At 44.2% G+C, this 15,111-nt stretch overlaps 1 protein-coding gene across 1 annotated transcript in view; it reads right to left on the bottom strand.

The window, feature by feature from the left end:
* Positions 1–9,169: 9,169 nt before the first annotated feature.
* HMGN1 (high mobility group nucleosome binding domain 1) overlaps positions 9,170–15,111 on the bottom strand; it is a 12,064-nt gene continuing 6,122 nt past the window's right edge. The window contains exons 5-6 of the mRNA XM_019524245.1: positions 13,074–13,205; positions 9,170–10,687 (exon numbers count right to left, since the gene is read on the bottom strand). Coding sequence (XP_019379790.1) covers positions 10,640–10,687; positions 13,074–13,205 — 180 coding nt within the window. The 3' untranslated portion in view covers positions 9,170–10,639. The remainder of the gene's footprint in view (positions 10,688–13,073; positions 13,206–15,111) is intronic.

Below are 15,111 nucleotides of genomic sequence, written 5' to 3'. Positions count from 1 at the left end.
GAGAGAGAGAGTGTCTATGCGCGCGCCTGCCGCCCCTCCTCTCCTCTTCGCGGGACTCTCGCGCGAGCTCAGCCTCGCCAGAGCCCGGCCGCCATCACGGCCTGCCACGGCGCTGACGCTGCGGAGGTAGGAGGGTGGTAGCGCGCACGCGCGGGAAGGGAGGGGGTTGTTGAGGCCGCACGCATGCGCAAAAGGAGCGAAACCGGGGAGGAGAATGGATGTGAGTCCGCATGCGCTTGTGGAAAGACAGGGGGCTTGAGGACGGGGGCGCATGCGCAACAGGAGCAAGGCCGGGCAGGGAGGGGGTTGGGTGAGAGTCCGCATGAGCGAGGGGAGGGAGGCGGAGGCGTTGAGAGCGTGTGCGCATGCGCGAGGGGAGCGAGGCAGGGAACGCAGTTGTGTGGGCGTGCGCGTGAGCGATGGGAAAAGATGGGGGATCGAAGCCGCGTGTGCATGCGCGAGAGTAACTCCGGGGGGTGGTGGCTAAGGAGATGGGACGTCAGAAAGTAGTCCCTTGATTGGGACAGATGGGGAACTGCGGAAGGGGACTATATGGGGATAAAATCGGTTTGGAGCCTGAGGAGCGATCTTGTAGGGGGCGGGGCGGGAGGGCTGTGCTTTGTGACAGGTGTGGGGGTCGGGGCGTCTCCGGTGCTGCCCAGAGCTCTTGACAGCCATGCGGGATGCCCCTGCAGTGTACACCTCACTCTTCCTTTCAAGGAGAGATATGGGATGCTGCGGCCTTCTCTTGCAGGGTGGCAGAGCTCCAGCCGCCAGGGGCTGCTTGAGGCTGGGGCAGTGGGACCCAGAGGGTGTGAGGTGCATGTGCCAGTGTTGTCAGGTGTATGACAATTACTGTATTTGTACAATAATTTCAACCCTTGTATAATGTACAATCAGCAATAGTAAGAGTGTTTACAATATACAGTTATTTTTTTGAGGCAGCTAAGTGATGCAGCACATGTAAAAACCTAACTTGCTTGCAGAGAGCCTTAACTGACTTTTCTGGTGGGGAAGAGTTTGAAATTTGGTCATATTCCAGGTCAAATCAGTTCTAAATCCTTTCAGTTGAACAACTCAATTGTGGTGCTACAACAAGAAACATCCTCCCCCCCAGACTTCAGCCTGGGGATTCAGATACTCCCAAGTCCATTGGCGGGCATCCTGCATACAAGCCCAGAGGCTTGGGGTTTCCGAGTCTCACTTGCCATTAGCCAACAGCCACAGGAGCAAGGTAGAAAGGAGTTCCCTACTTCCATAAACTAAGCAGGTAGCTGAGATCCCCCCACAGGAAGCTGGCCACTGGTAAGCTGATTACAAGACTCTTGTAGGGTGTCCTGTCTGTAGTGCATTGGACAGGGGTGCACCTTCTGCTGCACAATGCCATTCATATCCATCTCATCTGGGGAACAGACCTTGATCTTAGCCCACAAACTGACTTTTGGGTTTGCTGTCAACACCTTATGACTGTTTGCTTCAAAACTACAGAAAAAAAGAGAAAAAAAAGCTTCAATTCTAATGATCCAGTTCTCACCCATTCGCTGGCAGCTTGCAGTGAGCAATATACAGTAAATAAAAAGCTTTATTTGCATCTTTCTTTGCATTGTTAGTTGCATATTTTCACTGTATGATAGAGTTTTTCAGCAAATACAATAATTTTGAGCTTCCAGTACAATCATTTCATATTTAAGACCTGGCAATGCTGGCATGCGCACATGCACGTGGCAGCCAGGCAGTGTGGTAGAAAGCAGCTACTTCCAGGTAAATCTGTGGAGGAAGGGGGCACAGGTAATGTGGCAGGAGGGGCACATGCCCCCTCCAGATTTCTGCACTCACAGTGAGGTGTGGGATGCAGGGTTGTAGCTGGGCCGAGCCAACTTGAGGCAGAAGCCACAGTTGCGGCCCAGCAGGCAGGACCCAGTGTGGGAGGGAGTGCCATACCGCCAGGCTGCCAAAGTGAGGCACCTCCTGCCTGCCTAGCAGCAATGGGGGCACAAATCCATGCCATGCCTCACCTTGGCAGCCACAGTGGCATAGCACTGTCTCCCATGCCAGGCCCTGCCCACCAGGACGCAGAGGCAGTTCCTGGTCAGAGCTGGTCCAGCCAGGCTGCAACCCTGCACCCTATACCTCACTATGGGCACAAATGTAAGGGCACACATGCCCCCGTTGCCCCCCCCCCCCACAACTGATGCGTCACCTGTGCCCATACACCCACCACCTTGCTCACACTGGGGGGCTGGGACCTGGGTTGGGGGGCAGTGTGTCAGGAGTGAGGGGCAATGGCATGGGTAGGGGATCACCATATCGGGTGCTTGGCACCACCAAGCAGCAGGGTGGAGAGCCGCAGCTGGACCCACACCCTAGTGAGTGAAAGTGCAGGGGGAACTCTGATTTTCTATGATTTAAAAAAAAAAAACAACCTCCCACATGCCAAAATATATAGGTATTTAGAATTTATTTTAGTATAAATGACTGAGGCACTGGTAGGCTTCCAAACTGCTTTAAAATTGTAAATATATCAAAGCAGTGTGTTCAGCTGATACCCATAAAGTTTTGGTTGCGTAAAAATACAGATGGGGGGGCGGGGGTTTAAAACCAGAGAATCTGGAATTTTTAAAACAGAGAAACCAGGATCCCCAATGATGATGCACCTCACCACCCACATGCCCCTTCCCTCCTGCCCCCTAGAATGGTACAGCTGTGCTCCCAGCTGTGCCCCTTATTTATTCCAGTGTGTACAGGATAAACATTTGCCTGAGGCCCCGTATTAGCATATCCCTTCCTTCAAAGTTGAGGGCTGATCCTGCAAGCCAAGAAATACCATAAAAAGAGTTTTTTACCCTGTGCATTAATCATTTCTTTAAAAAATATTAAGCCTTTCTAGTGATCATGCAAGAACAACATGGAAATACCATCTATATATTTTCTGGCTGTGTAGTGATGCAACTGATGAGTGAAGTGAAAGAATGATTATAGGGGTGTGTGGTACAAATGGTGATTTAAAGCCTAAGAAATTTTCCAGTTTCCAAATCATTTTAAAATACTTACCCCAATCCTAACCTATGCTATCTGAGCCATATATTATGTCACTGATTTTACTTTTGCTCTCCATCTTTTTATTGATTCTTTGTTCTTGGCATTCATCTTTTTAATTTTCCAATATATCCACCCACTTTTTAATATTTTTCAAACCATCTATCTTGAAATACAAACTCAAGGAAGTTCTTTGCTGGTTTTTAACTCACCCAGTTTTCTAGTTAGGCTGACAAGCCTAAGATTATTTAAACTTGTCCTTTCACCAATGCAAACGCAGGATCCTTAACTCGTCCTCTTTTGTTCTAACCCTCATATTATATGGCTTGTGTATCTATATAAATATCTCTTTCCACTTATCATTTAACTGACCTTTCGTTATCTTTCCTCTTGCAAGAGTCTTATGATCAAAAGGAAGTTTTATTCTCTTTTGAAGACATTCACATAATGCCCTTTATCTTTAATGGAAGTAACCAGTTACAGTTAGGATTGGGCTCCCCTCACTTCCCTCTATTTTTGCCTTGTATTTCTGATGAGTGTGAGGGGAGACGTGAAGCTCTTGTTCTGATAAAATGAAATGTGATTTGTGTCTTTGGTAATTGAAATGTAATAGATTAATTGCATTAAAAAGTTCAACCTAACCCAATTCTTAGCTTATACTCTTCTGGTTTCTTTCTTATCACATTAGAAAGTCAGCACATTTCCTTTCCATCACCATTTCCATCTGTACTTGTCTTCCTATGCTGTCCAAAAATCTATTAAGTTAGGACTCTCCCTGAATACAAATTCAGTTTTAGAGTTGCATACCTTCCATCTTTAGCTTTAAGATACCATGAATGCTTTATACTGTTTTACTTATTACTTCCATATACCTTGAAAGGCAAATTAAATCTCTCTCTCTTACTGTACTTTGCCAGGGAAATTAATGTTGTGGCTCACACATTCAAACAGCATCTCCCACTTTTTTTTAAATTTACATTCCTTCATATAATTTTGGTCTTTGGGTGTAGACTGCTGTAAGAAATTACTGAACTTTTTCTAGAAGCAGGTAGTTGAAATAATAGAAGAAGTCACAAAACCAAAAATGAAGACGTGTCTGTCAAAACAATAGCAAATGAAAGGTTGTCAAGAAATTTGAATTGAATTTTGTTGATTTAAATTGCTTGAATCTTGTTTTGAGTGTGTATGCGAAACTCCATTTGAGAAGCACAGGCACAGAAACAGAGAAAGGTCCAATAGCTTGACCTGAGGAAATGTAAGATCTTGCAGATATAATAATCAGCTGAATGCAGTCAAGCTGATGAGAAAGAACAGAAATAACATTCACTTTGGGCTTGTTCTGCAGTAGCTCCTAGTGAAGCGGTGGGCAAAATGTGGCCTGGGGGCCGGATGTGGCCCGCCAGGCCATTCTATCCGGCCTGCGGAGCCCCCCACTAAAAAATTTAGAAAATTAATATTTATCTGCCCCTGGCTGCCTATCACGTGGTCTTCGATGGCTTGCCAAAACTCAGGAAGCAGCCCTCCACCCAAAATAATTGCCCATCTCTGTCCTAGTGGATCCTTCAAAACCTTCATAAATCTTCTGAACCCCAGTAAGTAACCTGATCCAAAGACTGCATTCCTATAAATCAGGTGGTGTCAAACATCTGGCCCATGGAGCCATATGACCTGTGGATCACTTGATGCACAACACAAGGGTCAAGTACAGGGCATGTGTTGCATGTGGCACTGGCTCTAGGGCTGGTCCAGATCAGGTCATGCCAGAACAATGTGAAAGGCTGGTCTAGTGGGGTACTGCATGCAGTGCACACCCTGTGACTGCATACAGTGCACACGAGCAGTGCATCCCCGCACACCATGCACTGGTCTCGGGGCTTACTCAGTACGTGGCAGTGGGCCTGGCATAGGGCATGCGCTGCAGGCTGGACCTGGTGCTGCACATGGCACAGGGACCCAGGGCACAAGCTGCATGCAGCACCCCAGACCAATCCCCTGTGTTGCTTGCAGCACCATTTCCTACCTGTTCACTGTGGGCAGCACATGTCCTGGGCTGGCCCTGTGTGATTTGTACACAAGCCCTGGGGTCAGCACGTGCAGTGCAGAGTTGGACCTAGTACTACAGGTGCTCCACAGCAGGTTGGTCTCAGCCTGGCCCACAGACTGGCTCAGAGACCTAGGGGGCCAGATGAGTTTGAACCCCCTGCCATAAAGAAGGGTCATCAGTTATTTTTCCTGTCTTTAGACACGTAGCTTCAGATAGAATACCCATTGAAGGAATTCCCCTTTATACACCCCCCCCCCAAAAGCCTGTTAGGCTTCTTTTAACCGCAGGGCCTCAAAAAAAGCATAACATACAGCAAGTGTATGGTTATCAGGAAAATCTTATTTAGCCCTTGTCACAGTTCAAAATAAGAGCTATTCATAATTCTACTACTGTCCAAAAGAAGCAGAAACAGACCTGAAAACCAAGTACTAGATTGAAACAATCATTAAAAAAAAAAAGGAAACTCCCAATGCTATAGCTAAGAGGGCAAATGGGATCAATGAATATCTTGGTCATGTCTTGTTGTATGAAATTAGTGAAATCATTACTGGAATACCATGGCAAAGTATAGTGTCCAAATTTCAAAAACGCTGGTGACAATAAGAAACAAGCTACAAAAATATTTCAAGGTCTGGCAATAGGCATTACATACAGTGAGACTAAAGCAGGTGGGTACTTAGTTGATCCTTGAGAAGGTCAAGAGGTGACTTGATTGGTTTAAGTACTTATTTAAGCACTACTTAGGGGAAGATATTTCTGACAGAAGGCAACTCTTTAGCAGAAAGACAACATCCAGTGGTTAGAAGCACAGGCTTGACAAATTCAAATTAGAAACTTAATCATCAATTTTACCTGGGAGTAATTAAGCATCTGAACATTTAGCTACAGTTGTAGTGAATTCTTCCTTACTTGAAGGTTTTAAATTGCAACTGCATATTATATGTTATAGCATATAAGTTATACCCTTGATGACCGTTTTACAAATGAGGTATTCTGTTCCTGTTATGCAGATCGGACTAGGGACCATTATGATCCACATCTTGCTTTAAAACTTAAGTCTCATGAAAAAGAGATTTCTCTCTTCTCCAAAAACAATTAACAGCCTGTCAGTACACAAACAGCCAGCAAAATTATAAATCAGCCCAAGTATTTATATAGATACTTGGTTTCAACAATAAAAAAGTAATTTGCTATAGATTCTCACTTCAAAATTTTAGTGTTCCGGTGAAATTACTGCTTTAAAATTCATACTTGGAATGTTGGCAGGCAAGCTTCTTTGGCTAGATGTGATATCTTTTATTAGAGCAACTGAGTAGTTAGAAAAAACGTAATTGCAAGCTTTTGGGCACAAACACCCTTCTTGAGCCATGCAGAGTCTCTGCTGTTCTTAGACTCTAAGGAATGAAAAGCTAAGTGTGACAGGATGTCAGTGAGAATGTAAATAGGTGGAAATTAGGAAAACAAAGGGTAGAGCAGGGAAGGGAGGACAGGGAAACAAAGGTGGAAATAATACCAAAGGTAAATAAGGGAGACTCTACTGTAGTTGAGCTCTCCAAGGTAGAAAAGAGAAAGTCTGTGAAAAAAGTAAATAGCTAGAAATTAGGAAGACAAAGGATAGAAAAGCAGGGGAGGGAAGGAAGGAGGGGAAAAAGAAAAAGGTGTAAATGGTAAGGTCAGGCAGGTACCTAGTGAATCAGATGTCAGGCAGGTTGTAATGTGTCATAAATCCAATGTCTAAATTGAGTCCATAATTTTTTGTATCCAGTAGACTTATGAAGTGTCTACGAAAAATTGTCTACGAAAGGTGTTTTGTAAATTCCCTTGGATTTTGTATTTTTGCAAAGAGCTCTCTGAAGGCTGGCAGAGTTGCAGCCTGCAAGGGGCTGGGAGGAATGGGAGGAAGGTGGTCAGTCAGGGGGCACAATATGCATGTACATGCACATGGCCACTAGGCAGCATGGAGAGCAGCTCCTGCAGGTAAGGGGGGGAGGGGTGTGGAAATTGAGGCCCCCATAGGGAGAGGAGGAGTGAGTTGGGCAGGGCAGAGTGAGTTGCTGCCCAGCCAGGGGGTGAAAGGGGCCCAGAGCTGGAATGTGCGGCTGCAGGGCCCTGGCAAGGAGCAAGAGGGGACTATGGGCAGCTCGTCTGCAGGGTGGGGCTGGCTTCCCACCACTGCACACTCTTCCATGGGGGGCTGAGGGGTCCCATGCACCCGATCTGTGCGTGGGACAGGTGCCGGCTGCCTGCTGCAGGCTCAGGCTGCCGATCCTGCTGTCCTCCCCTGGGGTCTCCACAGCCCAGTGGGTAGGATACGCTGCTGCAGGGCAAAGCTCCACACTGCCCTGGCAAGGCATCCCCTACCTATGCCACTGCCCCCGCTGCTGCTCCTACAGAAGGCAGAGTGCCTCTGCCCACCACACAAACTGGGGGGGCACGTGTTCCCTATGCCTCCCCCTGGGGTGTGCAGTGGCAGGGAGCTGTGCCCCCCACACCTCTGGATAAGTTGCCCACACCTCCATCCTATGACCAGCCCTAGCCCCCCATTCACCCCTGCCTTGCTCTCTCCCTCACCATGGGGGCCCTTGCTCTGCCCCTCCCCCTCCACAGACTTACTGGCACAATGCTGCTCTACCTGCAGCATGCAGACTGCATGCAGCTGATCATTTTAATCTGTGTGCGCGCACCCACCCTCCCATTGCAGCTGCCTGGAGCCTGTACCTGGGCTGTCCCAGTCCTCTGTGCTGCCAGTGCTGCCCCACCTGGAGGCAGTGGAGCAGAGATTGGGCATGGGCTCCAGAAACATGTTTTTTTAAACACGATTAACATGTTAAAAAAATAACACAAGATCCAATTAACACATTAATTGCACACACTAACTGCAATTGACAGCCCTTTTAAATCCCAAAATCAAATACCAAGATTTAGAATTGATGTTATTAGAGTGATTAAGGCAGTGGTAGGCTTCCAAATTGCTTTAAAATTGTAAATATGTCCAGAAAAAAGTGTGTTCAACTGACACCTACCTATATAGTGGCCTTTTACTTTAATTACCAATTTGGGGGGTTTTAATCAAAGAATTTGCAATTTTTTATCAGGGAAAACCAGGCTCCCTGATGAGCTATTTCTCTGATGCCTTTCATATGGGGGTTGGGTGCCAAACCCAGTAATGTCACTTTCTGCCTGCATGTCTGGGAGTGGCAATTATTTTTGCTACAGGGACACAACAGCAAGAGGTATTTAGTAGTTCTTCCCATTCCCTTTTCTCTAAGTATGCACCCTTTAGTTCCTTGGCTAGACCACATCCAAAATCATAAAGACAGCATAACAATCTATACCAGGGGTAGGCAACCCCTGGCACAGGTGCCAAAGCATGGCCCGTGAAGACATTTTGCTTGACACGCATGCCTCAGGGTGGATGGTGGAGAAAAGGGTCTCCACAAGGATTGGGCCCTTTGCAGCTCCCGTTGCCCAACCTGGCATACAAGTTCTTGCAAGTTGAGGGCGTGGGTGTTTTTGGCATTCTGCCCTAAAATGTTGCTGACCCCATCTAGTGAAAAAAGCAACATAAATTGATACAACGTAACATGGGCTTTTCAAGGAGACCACACACCCCATCAGTGAAATAAGCACAGTAAAACACGATGCCCCATATATCGTAGTGGGGTTTGTATCATGGCAGTATAGCATTTCTGTGATGGTGGATGTTGTGTGCACACAAACAGAAACAGTTGATAATGGAAGTAACATGCTAAAGGTAAGGAAGCAACTAGAGGAGTTAGAGGATCAGTATCCAAGGTGAAATGGCTGGCTAAAATGGTAGGTGTGCAGCTACTTATTTGCATTACTTCTCTACATTAGAGCTCTGCAAAGTGAAAAAAATACAAGGATTTCCACATATTGGTAACTGAACCCTCATCCTACCTCCTGAATCATCTTGACTTAGCACAGAAGTTAGTGTATGCCCATAAATCCACCTTGCTGAAAGATTTCTAAAAGGTTTGATGCATCTGCCAAAGATTGTTTGGAATACAGACATCAGTCCTACAATAGTATAGAGTGATGCAAAGAAGGTAATAATATAGGAACTAGTTCTCATCACAAATGTGCTTTATTCATTTTCAAAATACCACATGAAAATGAACTTCATACAGCATAGTAAGTTAACAAGCCAGCTGACTTTTTTTTGCTGGATCTAGGATAAAAAACAAACTGTGAAACAACAAAACTGCAACTTTAGGGCATACCAAAAACTAACAGTCTTTCTTTTTGGAATGGGACAGCATGGAAAAGTGGTCTTCTTTTTTAAGTAAACATTTGTTTCTAAAGACTTTACCTGAGCAGATTTCTGTTGCACTGTCAATGTGAGCTCCAGAGCACAGCTTTAAATCAGGATACAGACACACACAATATTTACATGCAGCACAGGGGGAGGAAGCTGATGTTCAGCAAGCAGAAGAAGCTCTTTATTTGTAAAACAACTGAAAGCATTAAGTTAGCAGCTTCGTAGCTGGTCAGCCCTAGTAAAAATCACAGATTTTAAAAAAAACAAACAAACTCCTCTCTTCCACATCTCCAGGGATCATAATGTCAACATTCATTGTGAAAAATACAAGTATTGAATTTTGTTAGAAGACATGCACTGAGCAGACCTGTCAGTTATATCGAGTCATTATTAGACAATGCAGTGGCAACATTCTTTATAAACCAAGATTTATTTGCCTCTTGTTTGATGATTAGTACACAGACACACTATGAACAATTTGTACAATTTTGTATTCTTGTAGATTTTAAATCTAAAAACCACAACATTTCCATTTTTCTAAACTTTGTCCAGTGACTTTTCAGCTTAACCTTTGAAGATGACCTGTCCCTTAGAAGTGGACACAAAGTACCAGCATCTCAAACACTGCCATATGAAGTTGTTAGAAGTCTGCTAAGCAGAAAGTTCCTATTCAGTGTTTAATGACACACTCACTACACACCCAGTACAGATTTCCAATGTTTCACAGCACAGTTACAAGTTTGTTGAAAAAAATAAAACTACTACTACCAAAAATAAATTTTGTCACAGATAATACACAATTCTGAAAGGGAGATCCAACACCAGGGAGCAGTTTTATTAGGTAAGTAATTCTACTGATGATACAGTGGGTATAGATGATATGTAATTAAAATGGTAAGACATTTTCAACCCATTATGATTCCAAAATTTAATCTGTGTTATGCTTCATTTAATAGGATATAAAAACTGTCCCTCACAGCTCATGGAATGTTAAGTCTAATCAAGACTTCAAAGCCTCCCCCTAATCTCACATTCCATTAATTTCTGGTTGCACAGAAAACAGACAACCGGTACATGATTTTACCTCTTAAAAAAAGCATTTACACTTATCTAAATATGTAAAAAAATGGGATGTGTTGGGATTCCTCTTCTTTAAAAATGTGTTTTCTAGAACTACTAAAAAACTTGCATTTACAAAATAGTTGATAAAAATATTCCTCTGAATTGTACAAGAAGGAAAATACAGGGACCACCAATAAAAGACTTGGTACAAGATATTACTCAGACTTGGGTTCTTTTTCTCCTGCTGCATCAGATACTGGGGCCTGAAAAAGAGGAAGGGAAAAAGAAAAATCTTAGTTTTACAATGTCTTCAAAACCTCAACATCTTTATACCAAAGATCCAAAATGAAAATTATAAACAGGCTCTTTTAAAACCATCATAACATATATTTCTAGTACATGATGGTTGTTACTCCATATCTAGTCACACATTTTGAGCCATGATCTTATTGGGCAATTAAAGATACTCATCTCACAACCTACTCATTTGTTTTTGACAATGTTCTATCCAAACAATTCAACCTCTGGAGAAATGGTACCTGGCTTGTTCTAAAACAGAATGGCATTAGTTCAGCTCCACTGGTCTCAATTCTGGGATCCGTGCTTAAACTTAAAGGGGAACTAAAACACCTGTTTTGGTAACTGCTGTCCTTGAAGCCCAAAGTTTCAAGAATGAAGGACTTAATGTTTTCCTACTAGGTAAGCTAAAGCCTCCACAGAGAGTGTGTCATCTCATTTTAGAAACAATCTGACTCTGAACAAGATTAATAGTATCTCCTATAAAGCATTACAGTATTTCCCCTTTCCGTGACGGAAAGCTGTGTGAGAAGCTCTCCCCTGAGCAAAGTGCATTGTGAGCACTGTAGTCTATCTGGGGATTTCAGGCCAACTGAGGACACTAAACTTCCACCAGACAACCTTCCAATTTGGGGCTAATATTTTTCATTTTTGAGTTGTCAGTGAACGTAAGAACTGACATTTACTGAGTTAGACTCTAGGTCCATCTTGCCCAGTATCCCACACCACACAATGGGAGAGTAGATACTGAAAGGGAGAGTAAACAGGTTATGACCAGAGGAGTTTTTCCACTGTTCCTCTCTCACTTGCAGCCTCCAGCATTTAAGATCTAGGAAGTTCTGAGGCTGTACCCCTAACTGTCATGCTCAACAGCTACTGATGCCCCTCGTCCAAAACAATGTGTACAATCCCTTTTTGAATCTAGTTAAACGGTCAGCTTCCACGACATCTTGGGGCAATGATTTTCACACTTTAATTACATGCTATGTGAAAAAGTCCCTTTCATTCATTTTAAAGCTACCTTCTAGTTTAATTTTATGATCCCTAGTCCTTGCATTGAGAGAGACAGTAAATAATAAATCCCAACCTAATTTTTATTCACCTGCTAGTATTTTGTAAACTCCTGTTGTATTCCCCCACAAGCATCTCTTCTGTAAACTGAATAGGCCTAGCCTCTTCAGTCTTTCCTCATATGACTCATACCACTAAATCATCCTTGTTGCCATTCTCTGTACCTTCTCTATTTCTTTTATATCCTTTTTGAGGTGTGGGGACCAGAAATGGGCACAGTATTCGAGGTATGGATGCACCATGGATTTATAAACAGGGCATAATGACACTTTCTATTTTGGTCACAATTCCCTTAATAATATAATATTTAACATTTTGTTTGCCTTTTTGATGGCTGTTAAGCCCTAAGCTGAAGTTTTTAGTGAGCTGTCCACAATGACTCCCAGATCTCTCTCCTGTGTGGTAACAGCTAATGTTGAGCCCATCATAGTGTAGGTATAGCTTGGGCTATTTTTACACATGCACATCACTTTATACTTATCCACATTTAATTTAATTTGCCCTTTAGTTGCCCATTCACTGAACAGTATCAAACCCTTCTGTAGTTCCTCACAGTCCACCTTGGTCTTCACCACTTGAAGTAATGTTGTCACCTGCAAACTTAGCTACCTTACTATACTCATCCCCTTTTCTAGATCCTTTATCCTCATACGTTAAACAGTACTAGTCCTAACACAGATCGCTGGGGACCTCTACTATTTACTTCTTTTCTCTCTTTAAACCAATTTAGTTAAGAAACTTAGTGTAGGAATTTTAAGTAAACAATTCCTGTGCCTGCATAGGGAGAGTGGAAGGGAAATAAAACTAGCTCTGGAGATGCACATATTCCATTAAAGTTAAAACATGCCACATAAATCCAGTAAACTTATGAAAACTGCAGCATATAATAATGGCCGCAGCTTCACTAATCGTGTTTTCTGAAGACAAGGAACCTCAAGGCAAAAGCCTGGACGTTAACTACCTTAGGGCAGGTGTGCAGACACCAACAGTTGTCCCAGGAACAAGTTACACTCGACTGAATTTCCCAGGTTAGGGCAGTTTCTTTCTATTTAAGGGATTTCATCACAGAGTCAGAACGTTTCCCCTTCAGGGTAGCTGGAGTTTCTTCTGGGATAACATGTTCATATGTCCATGATCCATATTTTGCACTAAGCAAAGGACTGGATAAATTCAGCTTGGACAAAATGTTTGAGAAATATTTAAACAAATGCATTAAACTATACATTTTTTTTAAAGAAAGAGACACTAAATGGATCACGAAAGACCAGAAAACTATCTTACCTCCTCACTTTTAGCTTCTCCGTTTTCTGCAGGCAAGTTGTCCTTTGTCTGTTCTTGGTTAGTCTCCTCAATCTGTTTTCCTTTTGGTCCTTTTTTTCCCTTTGACTGAATTTTCTTGTCCTCAGATTTATTCTATAGTAAAAAGCATTTAAGAAAGATTGCATTAATTTAGTTATTAGGTAAATTAAAAAGAAGCAAAATGATGAAGTTGTCATATAACAAATTTGGGATTATATATTCAGTTAACAATTAGAGGAAGAAAAGCATCTCTACTTTAGAAAAAAAAATCTCTCTACTCCAGAAAGTTAGGAAAATAAGACAGAACAGCCACGTGGGGATCAGATCCCAGACCAGCTATAAAAGGCTGTATCTCACAGAAGGCATTATATACACACACACATATATATATATATGAATGTGTATATACATATACATAGCTTAATCTGTCTGTTTGTCCGTAACGTTCTTGGAGCACTCTGACTGGCAGTCTCAGTATCCAATCGCAATGTTTACATAGCAGTCTTACCTTTTTGGAGTTTGGGTTGAGTCCTAGGATCGAGGGTCTGCTGTTTGATTGGTGGAGCTCGCCCACCAATCCGGAGGCAGCACAAGGGAAGCAATGCCCTGCCCTTTTCCGAAGGGAGGGGGCAAGAAGCAGCTGGACCTGAATCGGAACTGCACCAGCCAGGTCCGGAGAACTTTGGGGCTGGACCCCTGAAGCGTATAAAAGGGGAGCATGCTCAGGAGACTAGGGAACAGATGATGAGTGACAGCAAGGAAAGAGGAGCTCCAGAGACGGCTATCCGTCAGGACCCTACCTGAGCTTCAGCAATGCGCAAATCAGCACATGGGGATTGGGCTCTAGGAGCTGCTTGAGGCAGCTTGAGCCTGTGAACCCAGCAAGCAGCTGGGCAGTCGGTGTGCAGATCAGCGCATGGAGAGCTGGCCCTGGGGGCCGCCTGGCCCCCACCTGGTATGCGGGTCGGCACATGGAGAACCACCCTGGAAGCAGCTCACAGCTGCTCACGCTAGCCCTGGCCCTAGGCTGAGCGACTGGAGCCCCAGAGTGTGGCTCCACTTTTAACTAATAGAGCCCCAGTGCCCAGAGCAGGGCCCAGGAAAGGAAAGAACCCCCAGTGTGAGACTGGGGAGTCGGAGCCTGCAAGGGCTTGGCTCCCGCAAGAGAGAGAGTGCCCTGGGTGCCCAGTGCAGGGTGCCAGGCCGTTGAGGAGAATCGAAGGCGCCGCTGGGGAGAGGTTCTTGTGGAACTGGCCACAAGGGGAAGAGCCTTGACTTCTCCAGAGAGGAAGTGTGAATTACTGGGAAGCGGACCCTGCAAGGGAAGCTGACATGGGTGAGGAGGGTCTGCTGCCTCCATTGCGGGAGGGGCAAGTCTACATCCCAGGGCCCTAAAGGGGAGGGGCTGAATGCACTCCCTATATTGAGGTTGTCATGTCAAGGGCTATATAGCTAGGGATAATCTTTAAGCGGGTTTATATGATTTATATGTTTTAATGTGTATATTATTGCCATTGTTATTTGTGAAGGTTTAAAGAAATACTATGGTTATGTTACTTGGGTTATATAGGTTAATATCCCTATGTGTTAACTGTGTTGTATAGGTTGTAAGTTATTTGGTATTATATGCAAATTGTGAAATTTTATATATAGTATTATATGTTAAGCCTTGTAAATATTCTGTTTTATATTAAGCGTCTGTATTTATTCTTGTAATAAATTGTACATAGTTAAGTATTTGGTTTTTGCCTAACTCTACAGAGAGGGGAGAAAGATGCTCTAGTAGCTGACCTCTTCCTCAGCACCCTGCCTGACCACCACCACTGTCATCAGAGGACAGGACACACCCCTTGGGTGTACCCAGCCTACACTTACTAAAACAACCAGAGTACTCCACACAGACAGACACAAACAAGATGGCCCAATGTTGGGGGTGGGGTGGAGAATGACAGAGGGGACAGACCAGTAGGGTGAAGCACCACTGGCCTCGCCCCGCCCCACCCTGCTCCTTCGAGGCCGC

This window comes from Gavialis gangeticus, unplaced genomic scaffold (assembly GCF_001723915.1).
Source record: "Gavialis gangeticus isolate Ggan-Ray unplaced genomic scaffold, GavGan_comp1, whole genome shotgun sequence".
Classification (NCBI taxonomy): Eukaryota; Metazoa; Chordata; order Crocodylia; family Gavialidae; genus Gavialis; species Gavialis gangeticus.
Note: the sequence above shows the minus strand (reverse complement) of the source record. Positions and strands in the feature narration are given on the sequence as shown.